Source organism: Arachis ipaensis, chromosome B8 (assembly GCF_059453495.1).
Source record: "Arachis ipaensis isolate K30076 ecotype BB chromosome B8, ASM5945349v1, whole genome shotgun sequence".
Classification (NCBI taxonomy): domain Eukaryota; kingdom Viridiplantae; phylum Streptophyta; class Magnoliopsida; order Fabales; family Fabaceae; genus Arachis; species Arachis ipaensis.
Window position 1 is genome coordinate 18,486,325 of NC_142443.1, and position 25,988 is coordinate 18,512,312.

A 25,988-nucleotide genomic window follows, 5' to 3' on the forward strand; every position below is an offset into this window, starting at 1 on the left:
GTACTAACAAAATCAGCTAGGAAACAAAGAAAAATAAACTTGATATCCGATCCATATTAGAAACTGTGTTTAAGAAAGACTAACATGTGATGAAGAGATCACCTATTCGGCTATTCGCCTATTCAGGCTCCAACAACGTCTCTTTAGTTGTGCTTCTAACTCCATGTCTGATTTTTCAGAATTTTTTATATTAAATTAGCCAATCTGGCATTGCAAATTTTAAAATTGCTCTTTTGTTAGGAACAAATTAAATAACTAAAAAAAATTCTTAAAATAAAGCGACTTAAATAAAAAAATTAAAAAAATACATAGAACAAAGCAAGAAATTATAATAATAAGGATAATTTAACTAAAGTGCATGTTAAAATTATTATTTTGTATTTTTAATACAAATTTCTAATTAACAATCTTGACTTATGTTGATAATTTGATATGTTCTGTAAACATAATCATTAAATAAATCCAAATAAAAACTATTAATTTTTAACTAGGACTATCAGTCTATCATAAAAAGAATAATATTAAAAAATTAATATTTTCAGTTAATACTAAATTTTTTAAAAATTATTTTAAATTTTAAATTAAAATTCTTAATTATAAATTTAAATTTTAAAATTAATTAATATTAACTAACTTAAAAATTTGTTGATTTCTCTTTCAAGGATAATTCTTTCCCCAAATAAAATAAGATTTAAAAAACAGAAAATACATGTAACGAATTGATAAAAAGAAAGAAACAAAATTTAAATAAAACCCAAAACGAAAAAAACAATTCTAGGAATATTCTCAAGCTAAGTCTCAAGTCTCAACCTAGCCATCCATCTCAGTGAACAAGATTGAGACTATAAATAAGCCAGCCACTCTCTCTCCCGTTCTCTCTCAGAAACAGAGTGTATCACCAAAGAATAAACAGAGAAAAAGAAGAAAGAATCAGACAACACAAGAAAAAAGGGATCTGAAATGCCAACGACACCGTTCTCGGACTCCGACGAGCTCCGTATGCCGCTGGTGGCGGTGGCAGCAAAGGAGGCGGAGACGGAGAAGCTTTGCATCGACGAGATGCTTCGAAAGTATTGCGGCGAGTTCGGAAAGTGGCAGTTGAGACACTTCATCTTCACAAGCCTCGCGTGGGCGCTGGAGGCCTTCCACACCATGGTCATGATCTTCGCCGACCGTGAGCCGGAGTGGCGATGTACCGCCACCACCTCCGCTGCCTGCGGAGTGGTTGGGAGCACCTGCGAAATCCGGCCGGATGACTGGGAGTGGATTGGTGGACGCGGCGGCGCCACCGTGTCAGAGTGGGGACTTGTTTGCGGCGACAAATTTAAAGTTGGGCTCGTCCAGTCCTTATTCTTTGCCGGATGTATGATTGGTTAGTTATTTTCACTTTTACTTTTTTTTTCCTTAATTCATGGTTCTGGTAAGATACTTTTAACTGCTATTTTCTAGATTCATCATTCAAAAATTTTAAAAAACACATTAAATATAAATACGCTCCACCTATATATTTTTCAATTTTATAATCTCAAAAATAGAAATGATGCGATAATATATGTACAATTAAGTTTGTTATATAATAATATGTAAAAAATAATGATTTAATTTCTAACTTTTTGATAAGTATCTGAATAATTATTTGTTAAAATTTTAATTTAAATCATAGTAATTTAATGAAACAGTAATATGAACTGAATGTATCAGTATAAATTATTAAGATAAAATAAAATTCGCTGACAGTTGGGTAGAAATAAATTAATGAGGGAGCGATGAGAGTTATTGGTCGTTAGGAAGTATAGCTCTTCGCCTCTTCGTATATAACAGGTCTATTATTATTATTATTAGGATATTGGATTTCGTCATCGTATACCCTAAAGATATAGATTAAATATATTATAAAAAAATATTTTAATATTATTTATTATAAAAATATTTTTTTATATTTTTAATACATAGAAAATAATAAATAATATTAAAATTTTTATAATATATTTAACTTATATCCTTAAAACACACTATAACAAAATCTTTATTATTATTATTAAGGTTCCAGTTGTAGTTAAGACAGCTGTTTATGTTGAATTTTAAGCGAGAGAACTATTTATTTATGTTGAACTTCCGTGCTTCGGATAAGATCAGGATATTTGTTAATTGGGGAAATGGGAAATTATAGCAAGGAATGTGGTTATTGCAATTAATTAATTGGATGATGATTTTAATTCTATAAATGGTATTTGATACATCATAGTATCATACATAGTAGTTAATATTTTGTACTTGTATAAATCAATAGCGCACGCAGTTTTTCTATTGAGAATTACATAGAATCATAGATAACAATCACACTTCTTGTTTAGATAACAAACTGCGAGAGAAATAATAACTTAAACACAATCATAATTGAAGAAATTTCATTAACAATATATATTATTAGTCCAGTTTTTTAGTGCCGAAGTATTTTAGTGTTGAATTTGTCAAATTTTTATTTAAAATAAATATCAAATATTTAAAAATTATTTATTTTTGTATCATTTAAATTACATATTAATTTTTAACTTTTTCTATAAATTAAATACGAAATTTTAGGTACTATAACAATTATCATATTATTATTTCTCTATGTGGGTTTTGACCTTTGAAAGAAGCCATATATGCGTTGAGACTTGAGAATTACTTTGGGGGATGATATTCTTTTGCAAAAATAATTACAATGATATAATTTAAAAATGATAATAGTTTGAAAAAATAGATAAATGCAAACTCTTTCTCGAAAGAATGGAGACGATGAAAGTATGAACCTCTGGATAGGCATGAGGGCACATTATATTCTGGAAAACAAAGATAAAGACTACACAAAATAGTAATTTATTACTGACTAATTTACTGGTGACGAGGTAAAGGATCACAACATGAACATGGCGTGCTAACTTTGAAACAGAAAAGTCTTAAATGGGGGCTTGGCCCGAGACACCAACAGGCTTTTTTGTGTTTGTCGTTTTCTGAGTAAATTTATTTGACTGTTACAATGTATAAAATTGCTTTTAGTTTGTCGTTTCGGTGGTGTTTCACGTTGAATATTAAACAGACCCAAGTGGATGATAACCCCTTTTTATTTTTAGGAAAAGAATAGGGTACTAATATATTATCTGTCAACTTCTATTAACTCTTATTTATAATTGTGTTTTATAGAAGTGTGTTCGTGGATGTGTCTAATAATTAATATATTTTAAATACATATATAAAGAGACACATCCAAAAAATATATCTATAAAGATACTTCTATTAAACACAGCTATAAAAAGATATTTTTATTAGACACATCTACAAACACACTTTCATAAAACACAATTATAAATAAGAGTTGATAAAAGTTAACAAATATACTTTCATAAAACACAATTATAAATAAGAGTTGATAAAAGTTAACAAATATACTATTAGTAACCTAGCGGAGCCATTATTTTGTTTTTCCCTTTTAAATTATTTATGCGTTGGTTTCGTCAACACCAACTTGTGCGAGTTTGCGACAGATGATATATGGTAGCTAGGATTTTGATTTAATTTTTAAAATTTTTTAATATTATAATTTTAAATAAAACGATTAAAAATTTTATAAAATTTGTATTAGATTTAATAATTTAATAATTTAAATTTTATTAAAATTTTAATTTTATATATTTAATTTATTTTTTTAATTTTAAATAAAATTTCAATTTTTTCTGCCTCATAGCCATTCATTATTCCTCATAAATAAATAAAACTAAAACACAACAAACTTCAATAAAAGGCCACGCGTTATCCAAGTTAGAGGAATTTTTTTGAGAGATATTAATAATGATAATAGGGACAAAAGATGTACTTTTGAGTATAATGTTGCTCCCCTATAAACTCTTTAGTGCTTAAAGTGAAGGCTCAGGTATAGTTTTCGTATTAAATTGAGAGTCGAAAAAAGCAAAAAATTAAAATAATAAGTGGTGTTTCTTTTACTCTTGTTTAGTTTCTAGTTGAATTGAATATTTATTGACTAGCAATTTATAAAAATAACTGTAAATACAATTTTATTTATTTTTCTTAGAGGTTTGGCTCTACTTGCTCATGATATTAAATAATTAAAGAATTTATACAAAGGATTCAAAATTATGAATAATTTAATTAAATATATTAAATATATGAAATGAAATGATGTAAAGAATTTTGTATTCGCAGGTGCTGGAATATTTGGTCACCTCTCAGATTCTTTTCTTGGAAGAAAAGGTTCACTGATGGTTGTTTGTGCCTTAAATGCCATTTTTGGTTGTCTCACAGCATTCTCGCCAAATTATTGGATCTACGTCATTTTCCGCCTCCTCACCGGCTTCAGCACCGGCGGTGTTGGCCTATGCGCATTTGTCCTTGCCACCGAGCCAATTGGCCCAACAAAACGTGGTATCGCCGGAATGTCCACTTTCTACTTTTTCTCCATCGGCATTGCAATCCTCTCCGCCGTTGCCTACATCTTCCAAACATGGCGTGCGCTTTACATTGCGTCCTCCATCCCCTCCATTCTCTTCGTCTTCCTCGTCATCCCTTTTCTCTCAGAGTCTCCAAGATGGTACCTCGTTCGTGGAAGAGTAACCGAAGCCATGAAGATCATGTCCAATATTGCTTCTACCAATGGAAAGCACCTCCCTAGTGGTGTTCTTCTTGCACTTGACGAAGAAACCGAAGTACAAGCAGAAGCAAAAACGGAAGCACTAACCTTGACCTATAAGAACAACAACAACAAGTCTTTGGAAAACAAAGATGCAGTTGGTGGTTCTATTGTTGACGTCCTTCGCTCTCCAGTCACTAGAATAAGGTTGATTCTAATGGTGGCAATCAACTTCTTTTGCTCTGTTGTGTACTATGGTCTGAGCTTGAACGTGGTAAATCTTGATACCAACCTTTACATGAACGTGGCGTTGAATGCAGTGGCAGAGATGCCGGCGTTTGGGATAACGGCGATTTTGTTGGACAAGTTTGGGAGGAAGCCGTTGGCAATAGGGACAATGTGGTTCAGCGGTTTGTTTTGTTTGTTAGGTAGTTTAATGGGTAATGTTGGAGTGTGGAAGTTAATTAGAATGGTGTGTGGTATTTTGGGGATATTTGGGATGGCCGGAACTTATAATTTATTGTTTATTTACACGGCGGAGTTGTTCCCTACGGTGGTCAGGAACGCAGCACTTGGGTGCGCCACGCAGGCGGTGCAAATGGGGGCAATATTGTCGCCGGTGGTGGTGGTTTTGGGCGGTTGGCTGCCGTTCGCGGTGTTTGCTGTGTGTGGAATAGTGGGTGGCATGTTTGCATTTTATTTGCCGGAAACTTTGAATCAGCCCTTATATGATACATTCTCTGGATTGGAAGCTGGGCTTGTTTGATGTTTTTGAAATTATTAGTTTACTAACATTAATTAACATCATCTCTATTGATATTGTTTTCTAGTAATCAAATTTTGGTAGAGTCTAAGGTTATCGAATAATTCTAAATTTTTAATTTTAGATATTTGTAACTGACTAAAATAAAGTGAAAAAAAATTTGTATATAAATTTGAGAATTATTTAAGAATTTATTATTGGATAATAAATTATTGTATATATAAAATGGAATTCAAATTTTATATTTATTTAACTAAATTAATATATTAATTATTAAACCAACTCAATTTAATTAAAAATGGTGTATTTTTTACTGAATCTTTATCTGATTATTTTTTTTTTTCGATAATACCTGAAAAAAGTTTTATTAGTTTTGTTTTAGGGCGAAAAAAATTGGTTTGACATGTTTTCCTTATTGAATTAAGGGATGTGTTTGTCATGTTAGAAGTCACAGACATATATTGTTCTTGATCAATAGCTGTATAAGTTTCTGACTAATTTAAAAATAACATTACAGAACATATTTGAAGTCTCTATTTTCTCTTTTTTATTATTTTGTCATAGAGACTCACCCACGGACTCACATTAACATATACTAAAACTCTCTCTGTTGTATATCGTCAGCCAGCATTGTTAAAGCCCAATCCATGAGATATTGCCATTGAATAAATACAATCAGCGTTCTTAAGGCCCAGACAATTTCCACTGAACAAAACAAATTCATACTGACCCAACAAAAACTGGAAGAAAAACATTCTCAGTCCTTGGGGGAAAATAATAGAAAAACCCAAATAATAATAGAGAATGGCCAACACTTTTTATTGTTATTTTTCAGTGGTTACTAGTTAGAAAATAATCGACTTTAGAGTTAGTTCCAGATCCCAAAAAAAAAAAAAAAAGGAGAAACTCTAGAGTTAGTTCCACACCACGATTCTCTCTTCAATACTAAATTGCTAACTTTTCAACTTCACTAATTATGGGTAAACGCTAATGTATTTTCGAAAAAGTAAAATATTTGCCCTCCTTTAAACTCTAAAGCATAAAACTTAAATATTAAATTTTGAGTTTAAACTCTAAATCATAAAATTTTGAACCGTAAATCTTAAATTTTAAATTTTAAATTTTAAATTTTAGACTCTAAATCTAAACAATTGATATAAAATATAATAAATAAAAATTAAAATTTATTTAATTAATAAAAAATGTAGCATTTTTATTTAATAAGAAGCATTTAAAAATGAATCCTAATCATGCATCACTTTTTTCAATATTATTGTTACCAATTATTGCAGGTTTTCTCAAAGTAATTTGAGACTGTTGTTACCTGCTGCAGTTGGAGACCAGAAAGGAACAAATGAAATTAGGTGTATGTTATGGTGAAAAGAAAAAAATGATGAATGGATGAAAATTTACTTTTATAAATAATTAAATATTTTTTAAAAAAATGTATTTTTTTATTAATATTTTAAAATAGATTATACACACCTCTTTTTATTTTTTTCACACAAAGACCTTTTTATTATAGAATTATTCATGAAATTAATCATTGGAAGAAGAACGAGAAATTAAAATGGCTTAGCAGCTGTTATGTCGCAATTATTAAGATTAATTGTTTTGCGTAGTTTGATGATGCACGCATACTCAATTTGATAATTGGAAAAGTTTTATCAAATTTTAACCAGCATGTAACCATCAAAGAAGAGTGAGCTATTGGATGAAATCTCACACTAATTTTACACTATTAAAAGTTTCATTGATGACTATTTGATGACTATAAATCCTAAAAGTTACTAGCTCCTAGCATTTCCCATGATAATTTAAAGGGTTAAGTACTGAAATCGTCCTTAAGGTCTGGCGTGAAAATCAAAATCGTCCCCGACCTTTTTTTGTTATTAAAATCATCCTCAACGTTACAAAACGTTATAAAATCGTCTTTTTCTATTTTTTTGGACCAAATTACCCTTAACTATTAATAAAAATAATATTAAAAAAAATAAAATCCAACCCCCACCTACACCCAGATTTCTTCGTCTCTCCCTCCACCCCAAACCCCCTCCCTCACTCCCTCACTCTCTTCATCAAATCCCACTCCCTCACTCCCTCACCCCCTCACCCCACTGCCGCCGCCCCTGCGTCCAACCCGCCGCCGCCGCCTGTGCGTCCAACCCGCACGACCCCTGCGTCCCAACCCGCCGCCGCCGCCGCCCCTGCGTCCCAACCCGCCGCCACCCTTCATTCTTCCTATTTTTGTTTTTTCTTTTTTTAATTTTTGAAGAACATATACATAATTGATAATTATTGTTCTTCTGCTTCTGATTTGCTGTTAATTTGTTTTGTGGGGTGATTGGGTGGATGGGTGAGAGATGAGGGGTGAGGGCTGAGGGAGTGGGCTAAACGGGTTACGGGTTACGGGAGGCGGGAGGGGTGAGGTTTGAGGGGTGGGTGGTGAGGGAGTACGGGAGGGTGAGGGAGGGGGGAGGCGGGAGGGAGTGAGGGGGGAGGGGGGAGGGGGAAGGGGTGGGAGGGGAGGGGAGGGGAGTACGGGAGGGTGATGGAGGGGGGAGGCGGGAGGGAGTTAAGGGAGGGGGGAGGGGTGGGAGGGGGGTGGTGTGGGCAGTGGGCTAAAGGGGTTACGGGTTACGGGAGGCAGGAGGGGTGAGGTTTGAGGGGTGGGAGGTGAAGGAGTGGGCTGAGGGAGGGGGGAGGGTGAGGGAGTGAGGGAGGGGATGGGGGGTGGTGGGGGGGAGTGGGCTGAGGGAGTACGGGAGGGTGAGGGAGGGGGGAGTACGAGAGGGTGATGGAAGGGGGAGGCGGGAGGGAGTGAGGGAGGGGGGAGGTGGGAGGGGAGGGGAGTTGTTTTAATTTTTTAATATTATTTTTAATTATTTTTATTAATAATAAAGGGTAATATGGTAAAAAAAAATAAAATTGAAGTGAAAAAGGACGATTTTATAACATTTTGTAACGTTGAGGATGATTTTAATAACAAAAAAAGGTCGGGGACGATTTTGATTTTCACCCCAGACCTTAGGGACGATTTCAGTACTTAACCCTAATTTAAAGTCTCGGACCAATTAAGGAGCCACCTGTAAAACCCAACCTAATTAAAGTAAGTAATTATCTGTAACTCTAACATCTATTACCAATTATATATATTATTAACAATTTTTTACGTAGCATTATTGCTCATTTGATCCCAACCATACAACAACTGATCTCTAGCTTTGGATTCTTCTCTTTAGCAGCGGGTTGATGTGTAATTATAAATGACATCGAACAGATAATAATACTAGAGAGATAATAATTTAAAATTATTTAATTCAATTTAATATATATAATTTTATAAATATAATATTTATAATTATATATTATTTATTATATTTAATAAAATATATATAAAATTAATTTTTAGTTAGTTAATATTAATTAATTTTAAAATTTGTTTTTAATTAAGAATTTTAAATTTAAAAATAATAAAATAATTTTAAAAAATTGATTGAAATTGAAAAAAATAAATTAATTTTTTAATATTATTCTATTTAATATTATGTATTTATTTTTATGATAATTAATAAAAATAAAATAACTTTAGACTGATTTAAATTAATTTTTATTGTTTTTAAAATTTTTATTTTATATATATATATATATATATATATATATATATATACTGTACACAATAATAAGAATATCTTAAATATATAATAGTGTAGCAAACTAACTAGCAATTATCATATAAAATATAAAAACTTTATGCAAGTTTGACATAGAGATAATGAGCTCAATTAATTCTTATACTCCAATCAACGGACGCTGTAACAACCACTCTTCTAGAAACAAAATTAAATTTGAAATTTGAAAATCAGTTACGAGATAGGCTTAGAATTTTAAATTTATGGATAGGAATCTAGTAACCACTTCCGGTTTGAAATTAAAATTATCCCAACCACCCTATCTCCAAATGTATATAAATAGGGGTGCACCTATAGGTAGAAAATCACTTCTCTAAAATACCAAAACCTCTCCCTTCTCTCTCTACAAAATATATTCTGTGTGCAAATACAAGAGGCAAGCTCAAAGAAGCGTTAGAAAAAAAAAGAGTAGGGCATTATGTTTTTTTTAATGCTTGGCATGTGTTATGTTCCATTTTTATTTTCTTCCATTCACGAATGTTATCATGGTATTAATTATTTTTCACTCATCCTTTATCCATGTTGATCATGTCTGTCCATTATGTTATTCATGTCTTCTTAAATCATTAGTACATGTCTCCTTATGATGTTCATTCAATTATTTACTATACCCATTTTTGTGCTCTTTCATATGATTATATTGTTAATATTCCCTTATGGTCGAGAGTACATGCCTTCTTAAAATGCTTATTCAGCTATTTAATATACGCCATTTTATTATGTGCTCTCTTATATTATTATATTATTAATATTCCCTTAGGGCCGAGAGTACATGCCTTCTTATAATGTCTTGTTCAACATACCATATTCTATTATATCCATATATGTGATCTCTTATATCATTATATTATTATTACTCATTTAAAATCAAGAGTACATGCTTTTTTCAATATTTTATTCAAATATTTAATATATCCTATTCTATTATGTGCATCTATGTGACCTCTTATATCATTATGTTATTAATACTCCTTTAAAGTTAAGAGTACATACTTTCTCAATATGTTCAAATATTTAATATACCCTGTTCTTATATGATCGTTTGCACTATTATATTATTCCCTTAGGATCGAGAATACATAACTTCTTTAATACTTTGTGCAATTATTTAAAATACCCTATTTCCTGTACTTTGATATGCCACCTTTCAATCCATGCTATTATACTACCAAAATCTTTTAATTAGAAAATTTATACACATGCCAGAGTCTCATGTTTTTCATATATCCCTTTATCATCATAATTGTCCCTTTTCTTGCATGATCTCTTCTTATATGATTTTCCTCTCGTGTATGGTTAAACAAAACCTAATTGTAAATTAAACTGAGGGAATGATCCTTCGGTAAGGGAATGTGACCCCCAAAGACAAGATATCGATATGATCCTTCGGTAAGGGAAGGTGATCGATCGAGATGAACCTTCGGTACGGGAAGGTGATCGCCAAAACGTTTGGGATAAGAACTTTCGGTAAGGGAAGGGGACTCCCACCTTTTATACCGGTTTGAGCTCAATACCTTCCATAAAATTTATAAGTTAAGAAAGGAGAAAGCATGAATGAAAAGTTTGATTATATTTTTTTAAGATATATTTATGATTATGTTGATGTTACTTAAGATGTTATCCTTTTATTCTCTTTCTATGTTCTTTCCTTTTTACCTATATGTTTTACGCTTTACAAGAGGTTCATATTACATGCCATATCGTACGACTTTCTTTTAAAATCCCGCACGTGGACTGGAGATAGATATGGAGGTGTTGCACAGCACTCCTACTGAGACGTTAGGTTCTCATCCCCTTTTTCTTTTCCCATACGGTCTCCAGAGGAACATGGCACAGCGGATAGAGACGACGCAGTGCCCCCCGAAGGTAACTTCTGAGTATGACCCCTCAAAGCACGCGTGGGTAGTTACGACCACTACTACCGTGCTCCAAACTATCTACTTAGGTCGAGAGTTCGTGGAAGGAGAATCCCAGCTGCCCATCAAGTCCTAGTTCATCCCACACAACGGAACCAGATCTTCACTGCGCGAAAAGGTGTTGGAGGAAAACCACTGATACCTCGATACGTGAATAACTGAAGGGTCCTGACCAAGGATAGGATAGGACACAAGTATGGGAGCCTCTCCAACGAAATTAGTTAGGACGTATTAGTTTCTTTTCTTTGTTTAATTACCTCTAAGCATTTTATTTTGAACCGTACTCATGGATAAGTTTATTATTTCATATTTGTCATCGTTTTAGTACTACTTGTTTTCCTCTTCACACGTACTTCCTCCCTTCCTTGCGTAACGATTAAGTTCAGTCTCTTTCTCTATCGAGTGTGCCATCTTATTTAAAGATCCTCAAAGATAGGATATAACTTAGGGTGTTACATTAATGGTATCAGAGCAAAGTCGATCCTAGGGATTCTGTCTCAGGAGATATGGCTAATAAAACTTCTTCCTATGGTTATCCATAAACAGGGGACCTATGGCAAGCGTGGACGCCCACGTGGTTCGAGCTCGAGCTCATCAAACCTAGCAAAGTACATGAAGAAGATGGCCAAGGCAATGAAGGAGCATGCCCAAGCCACCACTCTGATGGCCCAACAACTTTCCACTGGGGACAAGGATCCCAATATTCCCAGGCTGGAGGTGGGATAGACCCGTACAACTTTTGCTGACTTCAAGAAGATTGGTCCGTCTGAGTTCCGTGGAGCCCTCGACCCTGATATGGCAGAAGAATGGCTGACTGAAATGGAAAAGGTATTCACAATTTTTCCGTGCACTGAGGAGCAGCAAGTGAGCTACGCTACCTTCATGCTCAAAGCTGATGCCGAGTTCTGGTGGGATGGAGCAAGACGGTTGTTGGAGGATGCGGGAACAAATATCAGTTGGGCCACCTTCAAAGAAGCTTTCTACAAGAAGTACTTTTTCCTTTCTGTTCGAGAGTCCAAGGAGATGGAGTTTCTTCAGCTGAGGCAAGATAGGATGAGTATTGCAGAGTACACAGAGAAGTTCGAGAGACTCTGCAAATTTTCCGCCATGTATAAGGCTAATCCAGATGAAAAGTGAAAGTGTATGAAGTATCAAGGAGGGCTCAGGGCAAAAGTCCTAACCGCTATAGCCCCACGGGAAATCCGGGAGTTCTCCTCCCTCGTTAGCAAGTGCTAGGTGTCGATGAATGCACCAAAAAACTAGCGTCGGAAAGAAGCGAGGCTTTCAAGAAAAGGCAACTGAATCAAGAATCATCTCAGCAGCCGCCGCAGAAGAAGGCTTTTCTTGAGAAACCTACAAAAAGGCAACCTCAACAGGGCACGGATCGCCAGGAACCTCCCACTGATGCCTCACCAAAGACCACCGAACTCAAGGAGTGTGCTTCATGTGGGAAGCAACATAGGGGTAGGTGCCTTGCCGGACAAAATGTCTGTTTTTGGTGTTTTCAGCCGGGGCATATCGCCAGGGAATGCCCAGCAGTTCTCCCACTCCCTGCCAATCCACCACAGCGTCGAGGGCGAGTCTTTGCCCTCAGCAGCGAGGAAGTCCACGAGTCAGAAGATCGAATCGAGGGTAAATGCACAATTAATGGAATCCTTTAACCATCCTAGATGATACTGGTGCTTCTCTTTTGTTCATATCTCTCTCCGCTACTAGTAAGATTAGCTAACCCATGTCCAAATCACTATGCATCCTACTAATGACCTTTATCGACCGAATTAGGATGTAGAATTTGGGGACAAATTCTTTTTTTTATGGGGGTGATAATGTAACAATCACCCTTCTAGAAACAAAATTAAATTTGAAATTTGAAAATCAGTTAGGAGATAGGCTTAGAATTTTAAATTTATGGATAGGAATCTAGTAACCACCCTCGGTTTGAAATTAAAATTATCCCAACCACCCTATCTCCAAATGTATATAAATAGGGGTGCACCTATAGGTAGAAAATCACTTCTCTAAAATACCAAAACCTCTCCCTTCTCTCTCTACAAAATATATTCTGTGTGCAAATACAAGAGGCAAGCTCAAAGAAGCGTTAGAAAAAAAAAGAGTAGGGCATTATGTTTTTTTTAATGCTTGGCATGTGTTATGTTCCATTTTTATTTTCTTCCATTCACGAATGTTATCATGGTATTAATTATTTTTCACTCATCCTTTATCCATGTTGATCATGTCTGTCCATTATGTTATTCATGTCTTCTTAAATCATTAGTACATGTCTCCTTATGATGTTCATTCAATTATTTACTATACCCATTTTTGTGCTCTTTCATATGATTATATTGTTAATATTCCCTTATGGTCGAGAGTACATGCCTTCTTAAAATGCTTATTCAGCTATTTAATATACGCCATTTTATTATGTGCTCTCTTATATTATTATATTATTAATATTCCCTTAGGGCCGAGAGTACATGCCTTCTTATAATGTCTTGTTCAACATACCATATTCTATTATATCCATATATGTGATCTCTTATATCATTATATTATTATTACTCATTTAAAATCAAGAGTACATGTTTTTTTCAATATTTTATTCAAATGTTTAATATATCCTATTCTATTATGTGCATCTATGTGACCTCTTATATCATTATGTTATTAATACTCCTTTAAAGTCAAGAGTACATGCTTTCTCAATATGTTATTCAAATATTTAATATACCCTATTCTTATTATGTATATGATCATTTGCACCATTATATTATTCCCTTAGGATCGAGAATACATAACTTCTTTAATACTTTGTGCAATTATTTAAAATACCCTATTTCTTGTACTTTGATATGACATCTTTCAATCCATGCTATTATACTACCAAAATCTTTTAATTAGAAAATTCATACACATGCCAGAGTCTCATGTTTTTCATATATCCCTTTATCATCATAATTGTCCCTTTTCTTGCATGATCTCTTCTTATATGATTTTCCTCTCGTGTATGGTTAAACAAAACCTAATTGTAAATTAAACTGAGGGAATGATCCTTCGGTAAGGGAAGGTGACCCCCAAATACAAGATATCGATATGATCCTTCGGTAAGGGAAGGTGATCGATCGAGATGAACATTCGGTAAGGGAAGGTGATCGCCAAAACGTTTGGGATAAGAACCTTCGGTTAGGGAAGGGGACTCCCGCCTTTTATACCGGTTTGAGCTCAATACCTTCCATAAAATTTATAAGTTAAGAAAGGAGAAAGCATGAATGAAAAGATTGATTATGTTTTTTTAAGATATATTTATGATTATGTTGATGTTACTTAAGATGTTATCCTTCTATTCTCTTTCTATGTTCTTTCCTTTTTACCTATATGTTTTACGCTTTACAAGAGGTTCATATTACATGCCATATCGTACGACTTTCTTTTAAAATCCCGCACGTGAGCTGGAGATAGATATGGAGGTGTTGCACAGCACTCCTACTGAGACGTTAGGTTCTCATCCCTTTTTCTTTTTCCATACTGTCTCCAGAGGAACATGGCACAGCAGATAGAGACAATGCAGTGCCCCCCAAAGGTGACTTCTGAGTATGACCCTCGAACCACGCGTGGATAGTTACGACCACTACTACCGTGCTCCAAACTATCTACTTAGGTCGAGAGTTCGTGGAAGGAGAATCCCAGCTGCCCATCGAGTCCTAGTTCATCCCACACAACGGAACCAGATCTTCACTGCGTGAAAAGGTGTTGGAGAAAAATCACTGATACCTCGATACGTGAATAACTGAAGGGTCCTGACCAAGGATAGGATAGGACACAAGTATGGGAGCCTCTCCAACGAAATTAGTTAGGACGTATTAGTTTCTTTTCTTTGTTTAATTACCTCTAAGCATTTTATTTTGAACCGTACTCATGGATAAGTTTATTATTTCATATTTATCATCGTTTTAGTACTACCTGTTTTCCTCTTCACACGTACTTCCTCCCTTCCTTGCGTAACGATTAAGTTCAGTCTCTTTCTCTATCGAGTGTGCCATCTTATTTAAAGACCCTCAAAGATAGGATATAACTTAGGGTGTTATAGACGCAACTGAAAATTGAGAAAATACAACAGTCTATTTGGATACAATTATGATTAAAGACCCAATTCGGTCTTTGTCTATTTTTATGAAGGACAAAGCGATCCCTATAAAAAAAAAAGGGATATTTTGATCTTCAACCTTTTTATTTTGGGACAATACAATCTCTCTGTTAAAAAAATTGTTAAATAATAACAAAATTTAATTTTGTGGAGTTTTATTTGTATTTTGCAGGGATTTTAAATCCTCACAAAAATCTTTTCAACAATATAATCAATTACTACCACTATATTTTTCATCCTCATTATTATCACTCCTACCTCTATTATTTTTATTGTGTAACTATACTTTATCATCATCATTATCTCCTCTACCATCATCATTACCAATACCAATATTATCAACAATAAAGTTCTCTTCTTTCATTTCTTATTCGATGTTATTTTTTTCCTTTAAAAGGTACTACAATTACTTTTTTTTGCGACATCATTTTCATCAATGGTTTTTCTTCACTTAACCACCATTGATAAAAGAATTTTTCAAAAACAAACTTATTAATAGTTTGTGGAGGTTTAAAACCCCACAAAATATAAATAAAATTCCCACAAAATTAATTTTTGTTATTATTTAATGGATTTTTTAACAGAAGAATTGTATTGTCCCAAAATAAAAAAGTTGAGGATCGAAGTGTCCCTTTTTTTTTGGACAGAGATCGCTTTGTTTTTCGTGAAATTGGACAAGGATCAAGTTGGATATTTACTCTATAATTATTAAATTTAGATTTCGTGTAGTATATTCAGGTTGATTACAATATATTAAATTTGTTGAATCACTTGCGTAGTCCATTTTAGACGTACACGACCAAATGAACTTCACATTCTCTATTAGTACCGTTCCATTCATGACTTAAATGGCCTCTCCACAGCTAAGGCTTTAACTTAATGATTCATGATCATGTCTTTTAAAATGTTGTATTTTGGTTCAAGTCTTACTAGAGACAATAAATAAATTATTAATAGAGTTTATGTGAGTGCTGTATACCCCCCCCCCAAAAAAAAAAAGCCTAAATGTTGTATTTTGGTTCAAGTCTTACTAGAGACAATAAATAAATTATTAATAGAGTTTATGTGAGTGCTGTATACCCCCCCCCAAAACAAAAAAAGCCTCTCCTAAGAAAAGAGAAAGCAAAATTTGAGTTTTTCTTATTATTCAGCGTTTGATAGAAAATAAGAGAAATAAAATCGTTTTGTGTTCTAAATTTTGTTTTATGATGTTTAAACAAAAGAGAAGATCAAAGCAAACATCTATTTTAAATCAGAACTGATAATTTATTGGAAAATATCACTAGACTCTGACCAAATGATATGATTGGAATTATTTTTTGTTTCATATCTAGCCATTTAATTCGTCACTTTATTGCTTCTCTAGTTATTCAATCGATTTGAACATACCAAAATCTTGATAAAAGTTCCTGAATTTTGTGAATTAAATCAACAACTTCAGACGTGTAACTACCACCAGAGTCATGCAAAAGGTGCAGAACGTTCAAACAATCTGTTTCATGTAATGTCCTAATTTCTAGCCTGTCATGAGCAAGGCTAGCAGCTAGGCGCTACTATTTAGTTGACTTTAGAGACTCTAGACCATATATTAAGGTAGCGTTTGGTGGAGAGACAGAGACAGAAAGACTGAGACTGAGAGACAGAGACTAAGAGACAGGGATTGAAATAAATCTCAGTATTCTGTTTGGTGCAAAATGGGAGACAGGAATTGAAACAAGAATGAAACTCTAATTTAATTTGCACAAAGGGTAAAATTGGAATTAATTAATTGAAATGAAAGTATTTTAGGTAAAAAATGTTATTAAAGTTTCAGTCTCCATCTCTAAAAATTTCAGTCCTCTGTGTCCCTACTTTTTTGAGGTACTGAAATACTAAAATTTTAGAGATAGAGATAAAAATTTTAGTACCAGTCTCTGAACTAACAAATACGATATTGAGTTTCAGTCTCTCAGTCTCTGTCTCAATACCTCAAAACAAACGCTACCTAAGTGTATACATATGAGCCTGTAGCGCTAGTCAAGAATCGTGTATCTAGTCATGCATATTGGAATAATTGTAAGTTAAGCAGTTAATACAAGAAACGGAAAAGTATAGCATAGGATAATCATATCATACATGAAACGCCCGCAGGCTTAATTCATCACAAAATCCAAGTTCATACTTAATTATATACTTCTTTTTAATGGTTGTAGTCCCTGGCTCACAAGATTCACTCTAGTATGGGACCCGATCTACTTATTAAATAAATAAAAAGAGTTAGACCTCTAAAAGACTATCAAATGCGAGAGCAAGGACCATTACTATTAAGACTACTACTACTGCTGTTAGTGATACTGGATATTTGGAAACTGTTATCACAATATGTTGAAGCAAGGGAATCACTCTGACGTGCTTGTGATATTGCTGCTGCTCGCATTCTCTGTGGAGTCCGCTTTTCCGGTCTCAAAAGAACTAGAGTACAGATCCGCCATCATCTGATCAATCCACGTCTCTGAGCTATACTCTGTTGAAGGTGCAGAACTAGAGCTTTCGGGAACCCATGGCCCATCGAATCATAGCTCCGCTACAAGGGATGGTGGTGGAGCGTCGAGCATAGGTATATCGGGAACCACTGGATCCTTTTCGGGGTTCAACCATCACTACAACAAAATAGTAAAGCGGCAGCGGTTATTTGGGGGTGTGGCGGTGGTTATAATCGCCGCTATTTTCGGTTTCTGGCAGTGAACAAAGCGCGCCCAGGTCAACCGTTGGCACAGCAGCGGCGGCGATTTTGAAGAACTGCTGGAATAACCGCCGGCGAGAGTCACTCGGCAAATGGTAGCGGTTTGAAACCGCCACTATGTTCTCGAATCAGGCAGAACAGCCGAACAGGTGTATGGCAGCGGTTTGGTAACCGTTGCAAAAAAACGTATTGGAAATGACCGTTGGACAATTTGAGGCGGTTTAAAACCGCCACAAAATGAGCTTTGAGGGGCGTCTGATATGATATTCGTGGCGGTTTTAAACCGCTGCGATACCTGCAACATATTTAAAAAAAAAACAAACTTATATATAAACTACTTTCTAATTGCTTCGATCCTAATAAAAAAATTACTACTATAATATTAAAATCTACAACTCAAAATAAAATAGAAAAAAGGTACCAAAATAATATGAACATTGTATTTCAAAATATAATATATATTTAATAAGTCTTACATAATCATAAATCAAACACAACCAGTGTTTAACAACTATTTACATATCAAAGTAAATTCAAATAATGCAATCCTAAAATTGAATTAGAAAAGAGTTTTGCTTCTATTATTTAACTATGCTAAAAGCCTAAAATAAACAGTCACTTTGATAACAAAAGTCTTCGGTCAATTCAATCATAAAACTCTATAATCAAGTCATGGAATAGTAGAAGGTGGCCTTGTCTCCATTGGTGAGTCTGCAACCTAGGATTAAAAATAAATAAAAATACGTTAGAATAAAAACAAAGACCATTATATAATTTAAGTCTAACATTAATAGGCATAAACCATCTGAACAAATAAGGATAATGACCAATAATAACTAAATCATTGTTTTACTAAACCATTCACAATGAAAGATTCAGGAAAAAAGAACAAAGTATAATATTTACCCCATTATTTGTAGCTGTAGGAAAGTCATGTGGCACTTTTCCACCCATACAATGATTAATAAAATATGTCACTTGAACTTGTAATAAGGAAATTATTGCTTTATTCTCTTATAATTCTACTTCCATACAGTGAACTTTAGCCATATTAAAGTCATGATTGCATGAACAAGATACTCCTCTTAAACTATTAGCAGTTTTCATGACTCGGAATGGACAGACACCAAATCCTACACCTCTAACACAACCCTGGTGTTCTTTTCCAAATAACTTGGTATATGCATCATCAGTAGGAGAACCCTCATTAGCTTGAAGCAAAGCTAATTGTTCCTATGATAAAAATTTGAGAAATGCATCAACATTAGAATAATCTCCATCATCAATAACAAACAAAGCCAAAATAAAGTGAAAGTGCTTACACTTTTCTCTCTAGCCTCATCATTAACAAAAGATCCATCATTCTTCTTATGACTAATTGGATATATTTCAGCTTTAGTAAAAACTCTCTTGTTCGCAGTTTCCTATCAAATCAATAAATGGGAATTCAATTTCAACGCATGTATAAATTAAATTACAGAATATTATTCTGATAAGGACTTAATCACAAACCAACTCGTGTTTCTTCCTAGCAATCATCTTGGATCCGAGTGTATGAAGAATTGTTTGTTTTTTTCGATTACTTGCATTTTTCTCACACATTTTCTACAAATGCAAATTTAATTAGCAACCTGTCAATATAAAGTGAAATATACAATGTGTGTGTACATTCAATTACCTGAGTTCTTGACCTTAATCTATAATCAATAAAAGTTGCCCATTGCTCTAAGCTGACTCGAACTCCTTTTGGACACGACACTATATTTTGCTCTCTAGTAAAATTCCAGTTATAATTGTCATTAAACAATTTGCATGTATCATCTTTCTACTTTCTGCCAAGATTTTGTAGTATGTACTTCTTTTGCTTTCCATCATCAACTTTAAAGAATCTCTACATAGTATAAACATAAAAATAATTAACCTGAATAATTGTAACATAGACACATAGGTAAAATTATTTGAACTTATTAATAACTAAAAATAGAACATAATTCAAAGAAATGTTAATAGACTCATGCTATGCCGAATTGTTAATTTAAGATGCAGAAAATATAATAAAAAATTGACTTTCCATTGTTGAGCAGGACAGTAAGAAGCTGAATGCATCATTACAAATATAAAAGAGTAAAGTCATTGTAATTTATTCTTCGAAAAATCTGCTACATTATTAAATTAATTATTTTATATACATATTCTATAGCGGATGGGTATACTATTTATTTCGTCTTAAGCTAATACTTAAATTAAATATTATTAAGTGTCACTCATTTAAACCTATGTGTCTACTCCACTTCACTTTCACTTCAGTTTTCTTTTCATTACACAAATCTATTTCTCTCTCTTCTCTTCATTCACAAAACCAAACCACTTCCTCTATTGCTCTTGAACCAAACCGCATCATCATATTCTACTCCCTTCTCTTTGCTCATCTCCATTTTCACTTTGTCCCAATTCACCATTGTATGCATTCTACAATATTTATCATTACTTTCTTCTTCTTGTTATATTTTGTCTTGTATTATATTTTGATTTGATCTATCAAGTGCTTGTTTTTATTTAATTATGTGAGCTTTTAAACATTAGATCAACCAAATCTTCTTCTCAAAAGGATTGCATAAGAATACCTCACATTCATATTAGATTTCTGCTAGATCTTTTCATGAAAATAACTACAGTATTTCTTAATTTAGTTGCTAAAGAATTTACATTATAGTTAAAGTTACTGTGAATATAAATATTTAGCCCCTGTAACCTCACATTCATGCATGCACTCTCTTTAATTCCCCCCTCAATAATGTAACTCAAAATTCTCAAATTAAATAATATAGTCAACTTAATATTTAACAATTAACTCATACTCTAACTTCATTATGTCAAATATACAAAAAATAATATTTATTTTCAGTAAATAATAATAGCTGAAATTGTCTAAGAATGATACAATACCAGAACATAGGAATGCATTATTGAAAATCAACTCGAATTTTTATTAAATAATTAAGTAAAAAAGAACCTGAATAATATCTCTATAGGCTCCATTTTTGTATGGCTCTGTTGGAACCAAAGGCCATTTCTCATAACTTATAGGAAAGTTTTTGAAATTTTCAGCAACAGCTCCTAAAAATAAGCCTAAAAGGCCACCAGATTCACCAATTAGTTGGCCATGCTCATTCCAATGCACAATAATTTTAGTCTCACGAGACAGCACCCACATATCTTTCAACCTTAAGTGACATTCCTTAATCATTCCAGTTGCATCTATCAAATTATTCAAATCATATACTATACATTATTATACTTCCTTCCTAGTACATCTTTTAATATACAATGCTATAATTGAACTAAATTTTATAACATACCTTCCAAATCAACTGTCCAGTACTTGTTGGACTTTCTTTCTGCTACATCTAATGGAACATGTGAAACTTCTGAACTAGTAGATAAAGTAGGTTCAGACTCTATGGATTGAGAGGATTCAAATTGATCAACGGGTGATGACTCATTAAACTCATGAGTAGATATATTCTCACGTGAAGAAACAATCCTTTTCTTAGACATTTCTGCAACGTCTCAAGAGATATTGAAATTAATATATCAATGAGAGAATGAAAATGAAATAACAATACTTAATTTAATCAACTAACAACCAAAGAAACAAGAAACTACTAAAACAAACTATTATTTTTATGTAATAAAATTTAAAATTATGAACGAAAACAATATATAACACTCAATGACTTGCAACTAAAGACTTACATTACTTTATATTTTCTTCCTCTATAATTTCTCTTGCTAATGGTACATGTGAAATGTTATCTGTAAAAAATTGTCCCAAATCTTGTGATGGATAACCCACATTGTCATAAATTATGTCTTCATCCTCATTGCCCATATTATATAAGTCTCTTGGCTTTACTTGAATTGGTATGCTCCAACCTTTTTCTTTCTCATCCTCCACATAATAAACTATTTGAGCTTTATTAGCCTTAATATATGGCTCATCATCCTCATACTCACCGGTATGTATCAATCTATTAAAGTTGATAGAGGTAAAACCTAAGTTATCTACTTTCATGACCCTTGAGTTAGTGGTATTAGCCCATTCACATTTAAACAAGGTTACAAAGAATATACCATCATAATTAAGTTCAATAATGTCCACTAACTTTTCATAATAAGGTACTGCTCCAAACCTCATATTAGGATCACTATTGCGGAAGTAGCTTCTTGTTCCAAATATCCCAAAAACACCACTGTTTTGAGTTTTTAAACCTTTTTCACGTTCTAGAGTCCTAAACTTGTATCCATTGATATTATATGCAGAAAATCATCTTGCTTGGTCAATCAACCCTTTGGCAAGACTAAAAAACACCGTTCTCTTAGATTCTTCAATTTTATCAAGATCTCGAACAATCTAAGAAAGCATGATGAATATTTTATCAAGTTCATGTAATGGAAAATGGAAAAAATAATTTCAAAGAGGAAGAATTTAACTCACACGGGTAGAGAACCAATTTGCAAACTCTCTATAAACTTTCTTATCTATCTCTGATGTATTTCTCGTCCGACTTTTTAATTGCTTTCGTACAATGTTTCTAAACTCCCTATAGATGTCTTAATATTAGGATTAAAGGTCATTCAAAGAATCTTAATTATATGAATTAGAACATGCTGAAATACTCACTGGAGATAGTTGTCAACTATGGAGCAATTAGTTAACACATGTCTATGAGCTTGTAACTTCTCAATGGCTGTTAAAGTGAAATATGAGGAAACACCAAGTGGTTTACCTACTTGAGGAAACAAAGTATCTAACCAAGGATTTGATTCTTCATGGTTTGGTTCATCATCAATTCGGCTAGGTCGATTCCATCTAATCTCAATGTTCTCTAAATATCTGGAGCAAAATGTAAGAATTTCTTCCATTAAGTATCCTTGTGCTATAGATCCTTCTAGTTGTGCTTTGTTACGTACATATGACTTCAAATGTCCTAAATACCTATCCAGGAATGAAGATTAAATACTATCCAACAAAGTTATAAATAACGATCTAAGATAATAATTTTACCTCTCAATAGGGTACATCCATCTATAATGGATAGGGCCTCCAAGTTTAGCTTCTTCTACAAGGTGCACCATCAAGTGAACCATAAATGTGAAGAATGAAGAAGGGAATAACATTTCCATGTGGCATAACGCGAGGACAATTTGATCTTGCAACTTTTCCAAACAGGGGGCACTTAACGCTTTACCACATAATTGTCTAAAGAATGAACACATCTCAATAAGCACTGCAGAGACCTCATCAGGCAGCCCTGTTTGCATGGCTAACGGTAATAATTGCTCCATAAGTATATGACAATCATGACTTTTTAGCATCCTACTCAACTTAAGAGACTCTAAGTCAATGCACCTTGATATGTTGCTTGCATAACCATCAGGAATAGTGACGTTTTTCAAAGTTGTCAAGAATCTCTTCTTACCCAAATTGTTCAAAGTATAAATTGCCGGAGGACACTTTCCATTTTCCCTTGGCCACAGATAGCGCTTGATACCCATTTCTTGAAGGTCTCTTCGAGCATTTATGTGATCTTTTGACTTCGAACTATCATTTAACAAAGTATATAGTACATTGTCACATACATTTTTCTCAATATGCATCATATCGAGATTGTGACGCAACAAATTAGACTTCCAATATGGCAACTAAAAAAATACTCTTCTTTTTCCATTGTTGAGTACCACCTCCTTCAACAGGTCCACCAGTGCGTAATCTTTTACCACTTCTTCCTATTTCTTCTCTTCGGCCAAAGGTGACATTAATATTCTCAACTTGTGAAAGGATTTCACTGCCAGAAAATGTTCTTGGTGAAAGCCTTGTTTCTTGTCTTCTATTAAATTGAACGGTGTTTAATCTAAACTTGTGTCTATGATCCAGAAAGCAACGATGACCCATAAAATAATACTTTTTGCTGTGATTGAGACGATGACGGATGTTATTGAAGTTGCAAGACAGGCAAGCAAGTCTTGTGTATGTATTCCACCCAGAAAGAGTCCCTAACCCAAAAAAGTCACTAATTGTCCACAATAAAACTGCGTGCAACTTAAACACTTCTTATTTTAAAGCATCATATGCATCGCAACCCTCAACCCATAACTCCTTTAACTCTTTTATTAGAGGTTGCAAATAAACATCTATGTTATTTCCTGGCATTTTCTTGCCAGGAATGATCATTGAAATTATGATTGATGTCGATTTCATACACGCCCATGGAGGAGTATTATACGGAATGAGAATGACATGCCAAATACTATGATTTGCACTCAAAGTTCCATGTGGATTGAAGCCATCGGTAGCTAATGTAAGACTCACATTTCGTGGATCGGATGCAAAGTTGGAGTGCTCCAAATCAAGCCTTTTCCATGCTTCAAAGTCTCTTGGATGTCTCACTGCGTTATCCTTATTCTCAGCTGTAGCATGCCATCACATATCAGCAGCAGTCTTTGACGAGTAGAACAATCTTTTCAATCGAGATTTTAAAGGAAAATAACGAAGAACTTTTGCTGGATGCTTCTTCTTTTTGTTACCAATAATACTCGATGCCTCAGCTAGACCTTTTTTCTTATATGTTTTCCATCTAGACCTATTACAGACCTTACATATCTCTCTATTCTCATCTTCGCCCCAATACAACATACAATTGTTTAGGCAAGCATGTATCTTTGTGCAATCCAAACTGAGTTTAGAAATGATCTTTTTTGCCTCATAAAAAGAACTTGGAATCCTCGCATATTCGAATGCGTCACTCAATAGTTCTAAAATCATCTTCATAGACTTATCGGTCATACCACAGAGGGATTTGATATGGAACAACTTCAATATAAAAGATAAATTCGAGTATCTTGTACACCCTTCATATAATGGTTCTTCTCCATCCTTTAGCAGCTTGCTAAACCCTTTCGCTTCAAGAGTTTCAGGAGTTTCACTAGGCATCGGTCTTTCACCACCACTATCAATGACTTCATTTACTATTATGGGTGTTCCATATCGGTTGTTCCTACCAACTCCTAGTCCTTCACTGATCAAGTTTCGAATTGAATCAACCTCAACCATTGGATGCTGCTCATCGGCCATAGGATTTTGTACTACATTCGAAAAACTACTACTTGAGACGTTGCTAGTTTCTCCTATCGAGCGCTCTCCGTGATAAAACCAAAATGTATATCCTATTGGGAATTGTGTACAAATCAAATGATCATACATCTCGTCCCTTGTTAGCCACTTCTTAAAAGCACATGCACTACATGGACATATGATTCTTCCGTCGGCAGAATGATGCGCAAAAGTAAACTCAATAAATCTTGAAACACCTTGTGCATACTCAAGAGAATTCTGTGGTCTTAATCCATGATTTATCCATAACTTCCATAGCTTAACGTGTTTTTTTTCTAGTTTATAGCCATGTGCACTATTTAGTAACAACTAAAAAAATATTTTTTCTGGGAAAATAAATCCTAATTTACCAATCATAGTGAAAGAGATATTACTTGTTCTTAAAAAAAATCAGCACAGGTAAGATAGAATAAGTAGATTTGTTACTTCCAAAGAAACAGTTTTGACTGCTAAAGAAAAATAATAAAATTAGCATCAAAATTAGAATAAAAAAAATAAATGAACATGAAAGAAAGCTAGTGTTTGAAACACTCTCAAATTGAACTCAATAGTTTATGTTTATTGGTGGCCTACATTGTTAAATTAGTCATGGACTCATAACTTCTCAATACAAGTACAAATATATCTTTTATAGATATCTTCATTTCTTAAATTTATATTTCTATGTGGTTTACTATTAATCATAGCTTTTTATTTATAAACTAATTAAAACTAACAACCACATCAACTACTATACTCACTAGCTTCTAGCACCTATCAGTATGATGACCAAATAAAAAAAATTATATAAAAAAATTTATGGTACTAACAATCGAATTAAACTAGCTGATTCAATTTAATTAGAATTAAGTGATAAATAAATCACTAAAAAATTTATATTTTGAATAAATTAGTCTTTAATAAAAATACTAATAAAATATTTAAAATAATAAATATGAACAAATTAATTT

At 33.5% G+C, this 25,988-nt stretch overlaps 1 protein-coding gene and 1 pseudogene across 1 annotated transcript; one reads left to right on the plus strand and one right to left on the minus strand.

Moving 5' to 3' along the window:
• The first annotated feature begins 776 nt into the window (after positions 1-776).
• LOC107614283 (organic cation/carnitine transporter 4) lies at positions 777-5,429 on the plus strand. The gene is made up of 2 exons (XM_016316506.3): positions 777-1,372; positions 4,204-5,429. Exons 1-2 carry the CDS (start codon positions 961-963, stop codon positions 5,391-5,393), a joined length of 1,602 nt encoding a protein of 533 aa, XP_016171992.1. The 5' UTR covers positions 777-960; the 3' UTR covers positions 5,394-5,429.
• A 16,192-nt stretch (positions 5,430-21,621) lies between these two features.
• Positions 21,622-24,999, minus strand: LOC148547352 (uncharacterized; annotated as a pseudogene).
• Between the last annotated feature and the right edge of the window lie 989 nt (positions 25,000-25,988).

Excerpts from the sequence above, each read along its gene's own strand:
- LOC107614283 (XM_016316506.3), top strand. The coding sequence starts at position 961 with ATGCCAACGACACCGTTCTCGGACTCCGACGAGCTCCGTATGCCGCTG. Across the intron at positions 1,373-4,203 it reads CTTTGCCGGATGTATGATTG|GTGCTGGAATATTTGGTCAC; the intron begins GTTAGTTATTTT and ends TTGTATTCGCAG.